This window comes from Stylophora pistillata, chromosome 8 (genome assembly GCF_964205215.1).
Source record: "Stylophora pistillata chromosome 8, jaStyPist1.2, whole genome shotgun sequence".
NCBI classification, from domain to species: Eukaryota; Metazoa; Cnidaria; class Anthozoa; order Scleractinia; family Pocilloporidae; genus Stylophora; species Stylophora pistillata.
In genome coordinates, this window is record NC_142526.1 from 34,546,415 (window position 1) to 34,562,022 (window position 15,608).

A 15,608-nucleotide genomic window follows, 5' to 3' on the forward strand; every position below is an offset into this window, starting at 1 on the left:
GTTATGGCAGTTTGTGCACAAACTTGATTTAAGATGCCAAGAACTCATCCAGTTGGTGTGTTGTCAGTATATCACAGTATATTCTGTTGAAATGTAACTGTAGCTTGCTCTATCATTCTTTCAAATAAGCAAAGACCGCCCAAAAGTATAGCCTGATCTACTAGCCTATAAGTCTATTTGAAGCCCAAGTAAAAAATTCCTTGCAGTTTTCATATTTTCACTTGGTTCTGTTGATCAGTCAACCTCTTAAGTTATTTTGGAAAAGAGAAGTCATGACTTGATTACTGTAGAAAAATAAGGTATTTGGCATCAGTATAAATAAATCAAGGTTTAATGTAACTTCGAACCAATAATTTGTAATTGTCTATAATTTTTTGAAGCCCCATAATTTTTGGTCGACCTTTCCTTTATTTCAATGAAATTGTTGTTTAGAGCTTTTGAGTGATAGTTTTGTTATTTCAGTAGCACTATAATTGTAGAGAGATATGCAAGAATTTTAAGTTAAATTGCAAATAAACAATTGTCAATCTACTTTGTGTTGAATTTCTTTTTGACTACATGTATCTGTCCATACAATGTATTTAATTTGGACTAACTGGCATTTCGTGTGAATGTATCTCGAAGTTTTCAGGGTTTAAGCTGAAAATTTAACCATTAGTATCAATCTAATTAAAATATGTTAGGTTTTCAAGACAGGGTAAAGCTGTGTAAAGTAGACCTTTACGGCAGCCTTACACTAACCTTAAGCGAACTAAAGGCAGCGTAAATCTCTATTTTACACCAACTTTACGCTGTGCGTAAAGGTCTCTTAAATTAGTCTCATTACTCAAACTTTACGTCACTGCGTAATGGCCGCGTAAAGAGTGCCTTTACGAAGTGTAAATGTGGCGTAAAGCTGTGTAAAGTAGACCTTTACGGTAGCTTTGGGATAATATTACGCCAACTTAAGTGTTTTTTTCATGCTGTGCTATTCTCAAGTGAAAAACTGTCACTTTATTTCTGCGCTAACTTGCAATTGACTTAATAGTTATAGTTATATTTGACAGCTCGCGGACGCAATCGTCTGGGAATTATGGTTCTTGTGGAGTCTTGCTCTGTTTTTGCTTCACGACATCCCAAAGGTATCCAAAGATTAAATATAAAGTGAGCTACACCAAAACCTCTTTGTGGCAGAAAAAACGTCTGATTTCAAACTGGAGAATTTTATTGAGTGCTGATGAAAGGTCAAATTAAGGACATCGAGGGCCATTCGGCTGTCTTTCTATACTACTGCGCTTACAAGAAATAGTGCCGTTACAAGCGAGACTCGCTGCCTCGATCACATAACTCGGACATAACGCAAAAGCTCTAGCTATACATAATACATGGCATCTACTCATAGATATAGATAAATACAAAAAATAGCTCTGTCCTGCCATTTTTAAGGCATTTCTCTGCAATATTTATATTAATGCTTAAATTTAGCTCCGTTACGCGTCTGTTCCTTAACACTCATCCGGGATATAACTGGAATACATCGTAAATGCGCAGTACATTTAAAGCTTCCATCACAGAGCACTCTCTTACAGACTAAGCCTGTTTTTGTTCGAGCACCACAGCGCCTGCGTGTAGTGGTTATCTTACTACTCGGGGTCGAGGCTGCATCTGGGAATGCAAGGTTTAACTGACGTCTGGTATTTCCCACATGTCCCTTGGGTTTCAAAGTTACAGCTGAGTCATCCAGGCTCTCGATACTATCTGAAATAGGGAAAAGGGAAAGGTTTATTAACTATGGAAGTTATCAACAGAAAGGGCCTTGAAGCGTTTTTCGATTAAACTCGAAGGTGCGCTATAAAAGGAGAGGTCCCTTAGGTGCCTGGTAGACAAACAAATGGAGCTAACGAGATGTTTACTTCCACCAGCATGGTGGCAATGATGTAAAATGCGAGCCACCTTCTTCCATTTCAAACTTACTGCCACGAATAAAGACAGTTTCCATTGGAGAAAAGAAATACAAATCTCAAAAATTCTTGTATTGTGATGAGAACATGAAACAATTTTGAGGAATGCGCCCGCTCTTCACTGCTTTGGATCAGCTATAGCTCAAGCTGACTTGACTATTGAAGTTCTACATCACACGACGGTTGTTTGACAAATGGTCCAGAGGTACCCAAGGCACCTCTCCTTTTATAGCCCGCCATCGTGTTCAAGTGCCGTAAGCCAAAGCCAAAGTTATCACATCAACCAATCAGAAGAAAGAAAAATACCCTTAGAGCCAATGAGAACTGAAAATAACGTGCAGGAAACGCAGGCGACCAAGTCGTGATTGGTTCTAGTTTTGCATCTGATTGGTTGAGAGAAAGTAGCAAGTTTTTTGGACCAATGACAGAGCGAAGTGGACCAAACCAATGCAATCCAGGATTACCTTCGACAGGATTGACCTACTTGGTCGACTCACCTGCGTTGCCTCGCCATGTTCTGGGACGTTAGGATGAAGCGCTTTTCTGTTGAATTCTATAGACCACTTTCATAAATGGCTGCCAGATTAATATTCTTTTGTTTACATTTAAACTTGCCTGGGTGGCCTCGCTTGAGATAATGTATTCTTTTGAATTTTGTACTGGAGAACGAGGCCACCTAGGCAAATTTAAATTTAAACAAAAGAGTATTAATCCGGCAGCCATTTATGAAAGTGGTCTATTCTTCCTTGCGTAAAGCGTTGAATTCAGAATGAAGAAGGCAACTCCATTAGAGATTGGGGGTGTTCGAAAACCTTTCACAGTGATACGAGTTTTAGCCTCGAAGTATGAGAACAATTTAAAATGTTTAAGGAAAAAAATTGAAGCGTAATTTCGGAACGAAAACATGCATATATTTATGTAGATACGTATGTAGATACATAATTCCAAAAAAAAAAAAAAAACAAACACCTACCTATTGTATCCAGCATGTTCTCTGTATCATTTGGAGTTTCTTGTCGACAAGGAGAGCTCGCCCAATTTAAGTAATTAAAAAATTTCTTTTTCAGGTAAATGTATAACCATTTCCCTATAGGATCATAGGAACTATTATAAGCCATTGATAAGTGTGCAAAATACCACGTCAGTGAACTGGTCGCGTTTCATCGTAAATGGAGACAATTTGAAGGAAAACATACGAATTTCACATTTGCGAGTTATCTTGAGGATTTTGATCAAAGCAAGGCTTGCTTTGTTTTGTTTTGTTGTGGCAGTGATACGATTGGCACGTAAATGAAAATGTAAATACCATTACATACCTAGCAGAGCTTCAGCGATGATACAAGAAAGTGTACCGCACGTAAAATTGGAGTCAAAACTGATCTCCATCCATGCAATGATCGGTACAAAAACCAGGACAAAAAGCCAAGTAAACAGAGGAGTATTCAGGAAGAAGATACACAGAGTTGCTAGGAGGAAATACCCAGCATGCATCAAGCAGGTGGTGACTAACGCTGGTTTGTCTCCTGTCCCTCCCAGATGTCGCGTCAACCAACCGAGTCTGTTGTCGATCTTATCTTGCATGTGATCGGTTACCTGTTAAAATAAATTACACGATAATAGTTGCTTCAGAAGCTTTTCAAGAAGAAATCATTTCACGCAAATCGTTGAGGTTCTATTCAAAAAATTAATTTGGAAATATAAAAGTAACATCCTAAATTTAATATTAAAAGCCGATCTTTTAACAATATAGTTTATATGCGAGGGGTTCTAAGCACAAAAGACTCAATTAAAAGACAAGTGATCACGCGCAGTTCTAATTTACTCACACACTTGCAATAAGTCAAACCAGATTTTTCTTACCTCTATTAAGTATCCAATCGTATCGGTGATAGTCTTCAGATTTTCCATGGTCTCATTGTAATGTTGAGTGGTCTCACTGTGGTACGATTTTATTTGAAGTGTGCTGTGGTCTACAACCGAATTCAAACAAACTTTCTCAGAAGGTAAAACAATAACGATTGGCATCTGATTTGATTCAAAATGTCGTGAACCAGCGGAGGTAGAAGGACCAGTGCTCAGTGATTGGCGCAGAAGGTTCGTGCCACCTCCTCAGCCAATCAGATGCAAAACTAAGAACAATCCAGAAAGCTCTGTCGCGCTTTCCCACGCTTTAGCACCCGATAGTTTCCTTTATAACGATTAGCCGTTGTGATGACTATCCCCTAGGTTATACTACATTACAATTGGTGGAATACAGCTCTGTTCAGCTGCACCAATCAAATTTTTTTCGGTGGTTGTCAGTTGAGCTCATAATCAAAAATTAACCCCTTAACTCCTTGAGTGACCGGCATCTAATTTCTCCGAATTACACATTAAGGTCACAAGAATAAAGGAAACAATCGCTACCTCAAGAAACTCCTGATTGTCAAACAAATTCTCCTTGCCAGCACTACAAGAAACGTATAGAACAGTATGGAGAGTATGAATACCAATGTAGAAGTGTAAAGGGTTAATCATTCACAAGACAATATAAACTGTTAGTATTCTCTTTCGAGATACCTTATTCATGTGGTCATTAATTTTCTCCATGTAGTCAGAGTCTTAGTTACCTATCTTATTCCACACTTCTTCTGCCTTACTGCGAATCTTGTTCAAGTCCTCTACAATTCTACGGTGTCTCTTTTCATGGTCCAAATCATGCTTCTGAATTTCTATTGTAGCATTCTCTGTTGATTAAGAACGGAAGATACTAACTTTTATGTTATTGTGCAATGAAAAGCATCTCTAACTCTTTATACTCTAATTTAAATTTCACCTCAATATTTTATTTGCATCTAATTTCCCAGCTGAGAACAAAACTGCCCGAGACACTAATAAATGTGTATGCATTTTTATCTATTTCAATGACGATTTGATTTGGATCGATCGACCACACTAGAAGAAAACATTGCTACGTGAGAATACGTTACCAGGACAAGGTAGAAAATTGATCCTCAGTGTGATTTGAAGATTGTAGTTCAAAGGTGATTAATCTCGGGCAGTAAAAAGAGGGAGACGATAATCAAGTAGGGTTGAAGGAAGAATCTTTTTCTTTGATAAGAAACTCTAAACTGACCAAGCTTTTCTTTGAGCGCCTTTGCCATATCTTTGAGCTGTTTCCAACCACTGTCTATGAGCGCCCTGACATTTCCTGTCAATGAGTACGCGATCGACCGCTGTACATCGTCATAGTTGGAATGCAGTTGCTCTTGCTGTTTCACAAGACGTTCCTGACAAGCGGTCACTCTAATCACAGTATCATCTGCCGCTTCTATCAGAGTCCTTTGACCTTCCTTTTCAATTCAACAAAAATGGAAGTTGCGCGTATCAACGGGCGTTCTGGTAGGGCGTTGGGCGAGGAGGAAAGCAGGAGGAAAAGAGATAACAGAGAGAGGGGGGCTAACAAGAAAGCCCGTCGCTCCTCCCGTCCCCCTTGCGCCGCCCACCTCACTCGAACCCATTTCTTTCTCAGCCCCTCCAAGCAAAGCCTGTCAGTGACAGGTTAATTAATGTTTTTATTTATTGATCAAAATATTAATGAAATATTCTAATGACTGTCAGAACATCTGCTGAGAAACATTCCTTATCACAACCTTCATATAGTACAAAATCTCATTAGTTATTTTCTCCCAACTTAAAGGTGTTTTAAATGAGATGCTTCCACCTTTAACACAGATCTATCGTCATGTTGGGATGTCTTGAAGTTCCCACACCAATTGACACATATCTTGTTTGAGGAGAGAATAAGGGTGATTGAAACTTACTTTTAAACCGTTCATAAGCTCCATTTGATTTTCTGCTTCACCGGCCAGCTGATTGACAGTGAATTCTGTCTTCAATCTGAGCTGCTGCTGCCGGGTGGCATAGCAGATCGACCGCGCCCTGCTGCTTATGATGCGATAACTGTCCCAAGTATTGGCATCCATATCAGCTGTGCAATCACGCAATTCCTAAACCGAAATTGCAAAAAAAAAAATTTGTTACCCTCACTTTAGTTTGCACATCTTTTTGGACGTAGCGATTGTCCAAACTGACCTTGCTACTCAGAAGCGATCGATGGATAAACGAAATTAAACATTTACCATGTCGTCTGTGCATTCGTACGTTTTCCTTCCTTCGCATTTCGATTGACAGTTTAAGAGAGCCACGCCCAGCCTTGCCAGTTCAACTTCGTTGATATCGCTACATGATTTCGAGATTTGGTCAATGACCTAGGGATCAAAAATGGTCGCAAGGATTTTTGACATGACTAAATTGTATGACAGTTTTATTATTTTTGGCTCAATTTGGAGCTTAATTAACACTGGCGGAAAATATCTAAACGATTACCGAGTCCTGTTGCCCTCTCACCCCCTTTCACTCCCAGATCTCAATAGTAATTCTCCTAACTGCGCGCCATAGACTTCTATGAATTTAAGTCTGAAGCATTTGCTATTGGATTATCTAATGATCCCCCAAGTTACACTTTATTCTCATCACTAGCTTGTCTGCCCGGTAACGGCTTCCTGGTCTGCCTTATATAGGATTGATACTGACAGAACAATTTTTGTCTTGGTCCTCGGAGTTTAAGGGTTAGTTAGCTCAAGGTTCAGGGTTGCGTTTAAAATCATTCTAATAGTATGCTGTCCTTGAAGCAATGAACCTCGTTGCACTCATTTGTAACTTTAAGAACAAGGTGCAAGTGATCCAAATCGAATGTCACGAACATGTAGTCGTGCGTTGAAAACCCCACGTGTATTTATATTCGCGTGCTAAGCATGCCCCGTAATACAAAAACATCTCTAGAGCGGAAACGTTCCGATCTGTCAAGCTCTGATCCATTACCCGAGAAATAGACGAGATCAGAACTCTTCTTCGGCAGTGTAACCGGGTTTATTGAAAACAAACGTTTAAGGTGAAACGAGAAAGCGTCTTCACCGAAGCACCTACAAATTACAGTTTTCTATTTCGACAGTATGCCTCCTGCTATCCCACAATTCTTAACAAAACAATACGTGAAAACGTGTAACGCAACGAGCTACGCGTGACAGAATAGGAATTAATTTGCATTTACCAATGTAATTGCTTTTAATTGGAAAATATAACATTTACTGCTATTACCAAAACAAGATTTGTGAAATTAAAAACTGTTTGTATACTTTGATGATTTCATACTTACAATCTGATGACAGGTGTCCAGTGGTGCAAGATTTTCCATATACCTCTTGTCCTTGGCCAAAATTTTTTCTTCGACGGTCGTCATTTCAAAAGGAACTGGACTGCTCTTCAAATCACGCCCTTTCTCAGCTTCGGTCTCTTCAGTAGACGAACTATAAAATGGCCACCAAGCATTGGTGGATACCAGCAACATGCACAAGAACTTGCCAATGAACAAACAACGCTTTAAATTCATTCTGTATCTACTAAAAAAAAAATAAGATGGGGATTGGTGATTTAGAATAACAATGCAACGGTAAAACAATTGTGACATCCCAAGACTATTTTTGAAAGCATATTACAGCCTCAAGTTCTAGAGGCGCGATACTTATGCTCAATAGGTATTATAATTTACTTTTCCAAGTGAGTTGAGTAAATTGCCACAGAGAGAGATCCTAACGAGCGGACGATTCGAGCATTAATCCTTTGTCAGAGCCTTTCGTCGTCAACCCCTCGTTTTGCTCTGAAAAAGGTCTACTTAGGAAGTTATTTGAAAAAAAGATAGCTGATTTCAAACCGTAGGCAACAGTGGTCGCTCTAGAAATAACGAGCCACAACATTCGACGAACGTACGCATGCATTCTCGCCAAGGTAACCGTGCTATTAAATTCCGCGCTCGGGAGCTTTCTAAAAATTTACTGCCTAAACGCATATGAGCTTCTAGCTGTCACTCGACTTTGCCAAACAGAGCGCACATTTTCCAGGAGCCTTCAGAACTTACCTGAAAAACTTTCCCTTGCAGTGAAATATTTGAGTACACCCTCGTAGTTGACTTTTAAATGTACTGCGCACAGTTGCACGTGAAATTTTAACCGCACGAACTAATTCTCAAAGGACCTCTTTGACGTTTTATTATTCGCGCGTTATCTTTGAAGGAAAGAGCAGGTGTCAAAAGTCGTTTTTTTTTGTCCAAATGAAAACTTGAAAGGCTGCAATCACTGTTTAGTTATTTGCAAGGAACGTGAAACAAAGAAAATTGAGTTTCCCATGCGGATTCCACACTACTCAATACTTACGCAGCTGCCTCTAAAAGTACGCGAGCAACAGAGGGCTTGCTGGCAGCCGTATGAATATACAATAGACTGTTCTAACGGTATGAATATACCGTATACTGTTTTACGCGTTCTCTTCCCCAAGGGGCGCCGAAATGATAGCGGCAAGGCAGATATAAACAAAAGCATGACTCTGGGACAGAAGCTAACCTAGGAAGAGGAGGCCGAAGAAAATACGCCTAACCCAGCATGGCAGATAGGAATGGAATGGGCCAGGAACCCATCTCCTGAGTGAGCTAACGAGTGTAATTGAAGTCCATACCTCACCATCATAACATGACTACGTCAGAACTTGAGGCAAAGAGGTCGAGGTCGGAAAAATGTCACGAGGGATTCTGTATCCCGATGAGACCAACAATTTCTAGTCACTTCACCAGTGCAGATAATTTCGTACCTGTTTTAAAATGTTATCGGTCCTCTTTGGCGGCTCTTAAGCCGAGGGCTGAGACCGAGGCATGGGTAGTAGGGACGGGAAGGTGGAGCTCGTGGCCGCGGAACCCCTCTTGTTTCTAAGACATAATCCCCAACTTCCTTCAAACAGCCTAATAATCGCACACAATTCATCTGAAAAGTTTTAAGCTTTATTGAAACAGACCCACAGTTGAAATGCCTCCGAATATCATAATTTTGAGATAAAGAGTTTTAGTACAAAGATATCATAAATTTGTACTCAATATAGCAATAACCTCAAACTTTTAAAGAGACCGAAGTCCATAAAAATTTCAAATGCGTGCGTTTTGAACGCAAATTCCAGACCAAAATTATACCTTTTGGGTTCCGCTAATACCATGTACCTATTGACGGAGTTTGGTGCAGCCGAACAAGATCTCACGGTTCACAGTGTTGTCCATGGAAGCTGGAAAATTGGTGCGATTCAATGTCTACTCTTACAAACGTGTCATTTATTCCGAATGTGTGTAGCCCAATTTGCAACTTAGGGGCATGTCATCGATGACCCCATATGCCGCCTATTTTATATCCCAGTCCGGTTGATCAAAATCTTTTTGACAACACTAGGTCCGTGAGTCACGACTGAGAGCCAAACAAATCAGTCAATCGACTCAGTCAGACCCAACTCAGTCAATTGAAGCACTTAAATCTCAAGATTTAAAACCCGTTTGCAGTTTTTTCCCCTCGCCATCGCATCCAGGATCAACGCTACCAATACGCTATGGCTACCCATACGCTACCCTACTCATACGCTACGCAACCCAAGAAAGAAATCTGGAATAATCACTTATTTATGCCTTTGCACTGATGCATGTCATGCCATCGAAAAAAGAAGGAAAAAAATTTTTGTTACAATGAGGAAAACAAATATAAATGTCACGTTTTAGCGAAAGGCAAACGGCAAAATCAAACTTTTGCGGAGTGCCTTTAAACAGTTTAAAGTAAATTGTAAATATTTACTTTTGTTGTGACAGAATCATAAAACCTGCTGGCTGTGAATGAGGTAAGTTATTAATCTTTCTGTTTGAAAAACTTAGGGGTTAGAGAGCGAAGTCAGTGGTAATTATAGCAAGCTCAGTTGAAAGTTTGCCTTCGCTGCAACCATTGATCGTTTATACCGTCTGCTTTCAGCAGTAGGTAATTTGTACACTTGAGTGAAACTTTTTGCATCTGTTACAATTTTTCTATTTTGTTTTTACAAGTCCGATAAAAAAAAGCTTTAAACTAAAGGAAGAAGGAGGAAAGTGAAGATTTTGCCGTTGTCATTATCAAAAACATGCAGTGGCGTGTTAATCACCAAAGCCACAGCCATTTCACGAAGTGTACATATGAATTTATCTTCACGAAAAAAGAGTTTAAAATATAGCTGAATATACTTTTCTCTGTGTATATATATATATATATATATATATATATATAAAGTGTGACTTGATTTTCGTAGAACAGTGCTCAATACATAGAAGTAGAGCGAAGTATATATTGTGGTAGGAAAAAGACAAGTAAACTACAAGTTCATCCCTACAAGCCTGTTTCGTGGTCGCCCACTCATCAGGGGATTTAATGAGAATAAACTTTACAATCTCCCCAATTTCTTGCATAATGAAATGTGAGTCGTAACCTCTCAGATTATGAAATATCACAGGTATTTTATCACTGATCCGAAAATTCAGATTACAGTCTTGATGAGCTGAGCCTCTGAATTTTCCAGTGATGTGACAATGATCTCTCACTCTAATATCTTCATTGGTATACTTCTGTTCACAAATATGGCATGTATCAGCGTTTTGAAATTGTTTTTCATCTTCTTCAGTCATTTTAAGCGGTTTGTTAAATTTGGATTTGATAATCTTTTTACAATATCTCGCCTCTTCAAGCATGTGTTCCATGAATTTATAAACAGCTTTCTCGCCACGATATATTTGAATAGGTTTCGTATACTTGTCATCGTAAGTGCAAACAACTTTGTAGCCATATCCACAGTCAGTATGTTTTTGATAAGCTTCAGTGAAAGATTTTACATCAGTTTGTTGACAACCTTGGACTTTTTCGGTTATTGCTTCAAAGTCAGCGTAGATTACAAATGGAAGTGGTAGTTGCTTATGATGATTATTGAATTTTAATATGTTGTGGTTTTTAGGCGGCATCTTAACAGCTTGGACTCCATTGATTAGGAGACAATTAGCTTTGTGGTCAGTTAAAACTCTTTCAGAACTAAAACACTGTAAACAATACATACAGAAGTGCTTTCTCGCTTTATGTTTAGTTTGGCTATACATAAACCTATTAAAATCTTTAATTAGTATGTAATGTGAATTCTTATTTTCTTCTGTTATTAATAAAAGATTCATATGATTTTTATTCATTTCCTTACTGATGTATATTGGGTATTTTTCTTTATTCTCATAGCCAAATACGTTGACGTTGATTTTATTTTGTTTTTCAATCTTGTTGATTTGATTAATAGTCACCGGAAATTCAATTCCTGTGTAATCTAATTTCTCAACAAAAGCTCTGTCAACTTTTTTGATCCTCTCAGGATACTTCTCTTGTGGATTTAAGTGTCTTATATGACACCAGCGGAAACATTCATTATCTGTATTTTTTAGATTGATCAAACCTTTCATATGATGCCTAAGTTCTGATGGAAGCTCAATGTAAGATGAACCTTTGGTTGGATTATATTTCACAATATTTATGTAGTGATTATCAACTGATTGAATACGCCAACCAGATCCTTCAGAAATCCATTGTGCGATTTGTAATGTTATATGTTCTTCTGTTAATTTTAAAGAGTCTACTATTTCTGTTCCATTTATTATTGTTTGGGGTTTGCTATTAAAGTATGCCGTTTTTGTTTGAACTTCATCACCAATATGTTTCTCAAAGGTAATTTTCATCGTCTCTGTGAATTTGAAACCTTTCATTTTGCCTAATACCTTTTTAAGATATTTACCAACAGCTAATCTTATGCTTTGCATTTGAAGTAATGGATCTTTATCATTTTTTATGTTTATTTCATATGATTTAGTATATCCTTTCAAGGCCTTATTTGTCTCATTGATTTTTGTTCTTGTTAGAGGAACAGGGTTTTTTGTTCTTGGTAGAGGAATAGGTGGTTTGATAATGTTTTCTTCATAATCTTGAGCCATCTGTTTCACATTTTTGAACTGTGGAGCGAATTTAAATTTACGCTTCAATGTATTGGGTTGATATTTTGGAACAGGTCTTAAATTCATGATTATTTCAACCAGTCGATCTTTTGTCAGATTCTGTAATTCGTTTCTATTCATGTCTATATATTGGTTAGATAATTTTTGTTTCATTTGATTTTGTGTATTCAATATTTCCAAAGTTTCCTTCATATTTTGTAAACGCGAATTTTCTTTAAGTGTATTTTGATTTTCTGTATTCAATATTTCCATAATTTCCTTCATATTTTGTGAACGTGAATTTTCTTTAAGTGTATTTTGATTTTTTCGATTTTCATTTTTTCTCATGATTTCCATCATTATAAATTTCATTATAAATTTTGTGAGTAAAATATTTTAGCAATCGTTACTCAAGAAGTTTACTCACAAGTTTTACTTTAATTTTTATGCTAAATATTTTGTAAACGTGATTTTTCTTTAAGTGTATTTTGATTTTTTCGACTTTCATTTTTTCTCATGATTTCCATCATTATAAATTTCAAAATACACTTCATTATAAATTTTCTCATGATTTCCATCATTATAAATTTCAAAATACACACATTATAAATTTTAGGAGTAAAATATTTTAGCAATCTTTACTCAAAAAGTTTACTCACAAGTTTTACTTTGATTTTTATGCTAAATATTTTGTTAACGTGAGTTTTCTTTAAGTGTTTTTTTATCAAACTTGTGAATAATCAGGGTTGATGGTAATACAAAACAGTTTGATAGAGCTTCATTTTTCACTATTTTTGGTTTTATAGAGGGTGAAAATCAAGTCGTCCTGAGCCTACCGAAAATGAATCGCTGCGAATCGGTTGAAGAATGATATAAATTGCTTTGGTAAAGCTTGATTTTTTACCATTTTTGGCGTTTTGGTTTTTTTAGAGCCCCAAGTCCTGTACTACTGACCTGGGAAGGACAATGTTGCTCCGGACTCATTTACCCGAGCATTCACAGCTTCTATGCCGACAACGAGCCTCAGCGAAATTCATGTTGCACTATGCCATCCTAGTGTCACACGGATGTTGCACTTTGTAAGGTCAAAGAACCTACCTTACTCTACTGAGGATGTCAAGAAGGTGTGCTCTAACTGTAGAGCCTGTGCTGAGCTTAAACCACAATTTTATCGACCAGAGCAAGGAGTCCTCATTAAGGCTACCCAACCAATGGAGAGACTGAGCATTGACTTCAAGGGCCCACTACCCACAACCACTAATAACCCCTACATGCTGACAGTTGTGGACGAATATTCACGCTTCCCTTTTGCTTTTTCCTGCCCAAACATGAATTCATCAACTGTCATCAAGTGCCTGGACCAGATATTTACTCTTTGTGGAACACCAGGGTTTATCCACTCAGACAGAGGTCCCTCTTTTATGTCCCAGGAACTCAAAGAATACCTATCACAGCGAGGCATTGCTACGAGCAGGACAACACCTTACCACCCAATAGGTAACGGCCAAGTAGAACGCTATAACGGCATAATATGGAAGGCCGTCCGTCTGTCCCTAAAGTCAGCAAACCTGCCTGACAGCAAATGGGAGATGATACTCCCAGACGTACTTCATTCAATAAGATCCCTCCTCTCCGCTGCTACCAACCCAACTCCACATGAGAGGTTCTTCAACTTCCAGCGTCGTTCGTCACATGGCACCTCACTGCCTACCTGTCTACAATCAGCTGGACCAGTGCTGCTTCGTCGATATGTGAGGACAAGAAAGAATGATCCCATCGTTGACCAAGTGGAACTAAAAGAAGCAAACCCTACATATGCACGCGTAAAATACATGGATGGTCGAGAGTCAACTGTATCCATCAGAGATTTAGCACCGTGCCCACAAGCCTCGGCACAAAGCCCTCCAGTCATCGTGCAAACTGTTAATGAACCACAGTGCCCTGCTCCGATACCTTTGGACCAACAACCAACTGAAAGCAAAGATTTGCCAACTGAGTGCCAAGATGGAGCAGTTAATCATGATTCGGTCACGCCACCTGCTGTAAGACGCTCTACTCGTGTGATTAAGCCACCATCCCGGTATGGATGGTAGAACACTGCCGACTATAAGCTTGGAACATTGAACACTGCCTCCCCCTGTTAGTTAGCTACGTTTTAAGGGAGGGAGAATGTTGTAATATTGCCGTTCTGTTGTTAAGGCTGGGCTCCCTGTGCCCTGCCCGCATTTTGCATGACCAGCGGTTTCACTTTATGGCTATTTATTATCGTAACCGCCATCTTGTATTTAGTCTTTAGTTAGGTTCTAAGTGAAGTAAGGCCTATTAAAGGTTCGAATTCAACAGGAACACAACTTTTTTCTTCAACTTTTCCTTTCAAGTAGTAAATAGAAATAGATAACATGTACAGTGGAAGCTCGATTTAATGAAGTGCCAAGGGACTGGGGAAATTGCTTACCTATATGGAGGGTTCGTTATAATTATAGAGGTTCTACAGCATTCCTATTACTGTAACTTTAGCCAGGCTGGAACTGAAGTATCAGTTCATTATACCAACAACTTCGTTGTATAGAGGTTCATTAAATCGAGGTTCCACTGTCCCAATAACTTAAAATCTCCTACTTAAACCTTTAAAGGGACTTGGATCTAATTTCTCCATACAATATCATCCTTCAATCACACACAAGGCCACGAGGGTTTGAGGAAATGATCATTAACTGGAGACGCTCGTGATAAATAAACAAACTCTCCTTGTCAGCACCTTAGGAAATGTGTAGAGAACAGTATGGAGAATGTGCATACTAATGCTAGAGTGTAGAGGGTTGATACAAGTCATACCAAAGTTGAATGAACACAACATGTTAAGGCTACAATACAACAATGACTGCATTCATTCAGAAAGTGTACTGTTAACCCTTTAAACCCTAATATCAGGAAGGGATATTCTCAATACCTGTCTTAATACATTTCCAAAGTTTTAACAACAAAAATTAGTTTTAACAATCTAGAGTGTGTTTAGTTGGTGATCATTTCCTTCATTTTTGTGGCCTGAATGTGTAGTTCAGGGGTGACATTGTAAGGAGAAGTTAGATGCTAGTCACTCATAGGAGTCAAAGGATTAATCATAGCCTTAGCTTTTTAAGATAGTGATTCCCTATAAAGTTGTGTTCATTCAGTTCAGTGAAGATCCACTATACCATGCCTCTGTTATAATTAGGCCGTATGTTCATTGAGTCCAGAATCTTAATAATAAGGCTGTAAGGATTTCTGCGAACACCTTGACTAAAGGATCATCTCCATTTCTTCCAAACAAAAAAAAATACTTAAGAGGTTGTCTCCCTTATTTCCACTCGGTCAGTTTTGTGTCAAAAATAATTTTGCCTGATTTATAGGGGCCAGAATATGCTTAAGTTTGCCTTTTCAAATAATTATATTGAGAGGGTAATTCAAACTTTCTTTGCAAACTAGAAAGGTTTTTAAGCAATCTAATATGAATTTCGTAGCTGAACTATGCAAATCAAATATATAGCAATGTTACAAATATGCCTATAATTCAATTTTCAAGATCTTGCAAAAGTCCCAAAATAATTATGGCCCCCAATGCAGTCAGAAAATTATTTCGAATCAAACCAGATCTAATTTAGTTCTTTCCTAAGTATAATATTTCTGTTGAAAGAGTTTCAGGCGAAATTGACTGAGTGGAAATAAAAGAGAAAGCCTCTTAAGCCCTATAGATCAAACTTCGGATGCCTCAGAATCCCTTGTTAGTTGTCAGTGTAGATGGG

The 15,608-nt window shown here is 38.2% G+C and overlaps 1 protein-coding gene and 1 pseudogene across 1 annotated transcript; one reads left to right on the plus strand and one right to left on the minus strand.

Annotated features, from left to right (window-relative positions):
* Nucleotides 1–961: 961 nt before the first annotated feature.
* Nucleotides 962–7,371, minus strand: LOC148725987 (protein brambleberry-like; annotated as a pseudogene).
* Nucleotides 7,372–12,833: 5,462 nt separating this feature from the next.
* Nucleotides 12,834–13,919, plus strand: LOC111319981 (uncharacterized protein K02A2.6). Its single transcript, XM_088731567.1, has one exon. It carries the CDS (start codon nt 12,834–12,836, stop codon nt 13,917–13,919), a length of 1,086 nt encoding a protein of 361 aa, XP_088587693.1.
* Nucleotides 13,920–15,608: the final 1,689 nt, after the last annotated feature.

Bases quoted from the DNA above. Each gene is read 5' to 3' on its own strand.
- LOC111319981 (XM_088731567.1), top strand. From the start codon at position 12,834: ATGCCGACAACGAGCCTCAGCGAAATTCATGTTGCACTATGCCATCCT.